Below are 2,319 nucleotides of genomic sequence, written 5' to 3' on the forward strand. Positions count from 1 at the left end.
CTGACTTAGCCATTCGTATCACTAAATTCGGGAAATTTGCTACTAACATTGGACAGCTTAAATGAGACCATTATGATACTACGAACTCTAAGTACGAATTCGCGATTTAAGCACTCTAAACGAAAAGCGGGGCGTCCCTTTCTATCTCTTAAGCCCCTTATAAGCTACAGAATGCTTAAAACTGAAGAAGTTGTGGTCGCTCAAAAACATTATCTCCATTTATGAGCCCTCGAAATGACGATACATTTAGGAGTGCTGTGAGCTCAATATTTTTCAATTTTAAAAATTCAAGTGTTATTTAAAAGCTCTTGGTAGATTTATAGTTTTTTCGATGGAAGCTTTCAATAAATGTCACAGTTTGGTTAAGTGCGAAAATCAATTGGCCAACTTTAAGCTCGATTATCTAAATGGTTCGTACAGTGAGAATAGTTTAGCAGTTTTGTTTAACGCGACGCAGTCTCAAATCAACATAGCGAGTTCTAAATTTTTAGAAAATATCTTCTTTCATCAACACGAAATTGCATTGATAACGCTCTTCCATCGTGGCGGTTCGACGTTTGCCTTACCGCCGCTGCTCGAGTACGTGCCAAGGTCTTTCACCCAGAGAGCGAACTCCTCCAAATTGCTACGTAGTCTCGCTTCCTGTGTCGGATCCTGACTCGTGATATAGTCGATGTAGAAAATGTAATCCCTTTACAAGAACATGTTAGTTGGGTGAAACGCGATGAGTACTAAATCACGACAGCGTACCAGTGCGTTGTCTGGGCTGTAAAGAGACTTCCTGCAGTAGCTGCTGGACGGCTCTCGATCTTGACGATCATCACGTTTCGGAGAGCGAAAGCCGAGACGACCTTGAATAGAGCCTGAGGTTCGTTAGGAACAGCCACAACGATGCTAGACTTTGTAGTTGTGGCAGGGCCAGTGCTGATGCTTGCGACTCTTAGTGATGCGCTAAGTGGCAGCGGTGTCGCGTCAAGTCGTCCGAGAATCATGTAGCGCGTCTCGCTGTTTAGTTCGTCTCCAACTCCACGTTCCAGGACCACCAATCCATGCGCATGTGCAGCGTGTTCACTCGCAATTGCCGCCACGTGACGTTTTTCTTCGTGTTTGACCGTCTGACAAGCGCCAGCGCTATCCCACGCTGCGTTGCGCTCGATAATCATGCCCAATCTACGCTCCATGGCGCAGATATAACTCTCACAGTGATCTAGCACTGCCGGGTGTGACGATAACTGTTTAACCTCGTTCATAGCTACACCTGGCAGCACGCACAAACATAATTCTTGCACGCAAGCGACCTCGCCCACAATCTTTAAATGGGAGGCCACTAGTCGGTCCAAATTGCCGTGAAAAGTGCCCGAAATCGAGTTCTCCACAGGCAGCACACCGAACGCCAGCTCGTTCCTTTCTACGGCTTCCATCACATCATGCATGTGGGAATATCCCACCGTCATGAAGTCGCTGGGTGTCAACGCATTGGCCGTTCGCAGTTCCTCAAACGCCATCTTAGCCGCCACCTCCGAGAACGCGCCCTCCTTGCCCTGGAACCCTTACCAGCACGTAGTTAGTTGACAGAGGTGCCGGTTGAACTGGCTGTTGTAGCTCCTGTTCCGCCACCACCGTCTCCTGCTGAGTCCCGTCTGTCTCCACTTTGGTCTCACTTTCCGTCTTGGGTTTCTTGCTTTCGTTGCGTTTACGCGGCGAGATCTCCACGCCACGTTTATTTTCTGCTGGTACAGATGACACTGGGCCCGTAGACGGCCGCCGTCCTGCGCCCGGAAGTCGCTTGGCTGTCGGGTGCATCGCTGAGAGCTCGGCCTCCTTGTCTCGCCACGCGCGGACGCAGTTGCGATCCACATTGTACTGACGAGCGACAGAGCGCAGCGACTGCGCCTTGGAGGCTTCAACCACCTTCAGTTTCTCTGTCACAGTGAAGCTGCGCTTCTTCTCACTCTTTGCCGCCGATGCAGTTGCAGAGGACTCAGGGTCAGCCATACTTGTCAATCAATCCCCTTCAGCAAGTTTTTTGGGCAAGTTTTCATTTTTTGTAAGTTGTTGCTACTAAAAGTGAGCTTGTTGTTTGTATGGGCTGGAGATTTCCAAAACACATTCGTTAAATACCGATTAGTGCACGGTAAGTGTAACGGGGTACGTAGCCCTAAGTGTACCCTGGTTACATGAAGTGTGACACTTCACACTTCAGGTGTATGACACGTCATACTCCGGGATATTTGGTACAAGGTATTGTCAATTCCAGTGAAAATTGGATACGGAGGGTGGATAGTCTGAAAAATCAACACTTAGATATGATTGGTCAAA

The 2,319-nt window shown here is 48.3% G+C and overlaps 1 protein-coding gene across 1 annotated transcript; it reads right to left on the minus strand.

The window, feature by feature from the left end:
* Positions 1-389: 389 nt before the first annotated feature.
* PITG_19428 (prephenate dehydratase, putative) lies at positions 390-1,995 on the minus strand (the record flags this gene model as incomplete). The annotated part of the gene is made up of 4 exons (XM_002996921.1): positions 390-403; positions 567-691; positions 751-1,549; positions 1,662-1,995. 4 exons carry the CDS (start codon positions 1,993-1,995, stop codon positions 390-392), a joined length of 1,272 nt encoding a protein of 423 aa, XP_002996967.1.
* Positions 1,996-2,319: the final 324 nt, after the last annotated feature.

This window comes from Phytophthora infestans, genomic scaffold (assembly GCF_000142945.1).
Source record: "Phytophthora infestans T30-4 supercont1.97 genomic scaffold, whole genome shotgun sequence".
NCBI classification, from domain to species: Eukaryota; Oomycota; class Peronosporomycetes; order Peronosporales; family Peronosporaceae; genus Phytophthora; species Phytophthora infestans.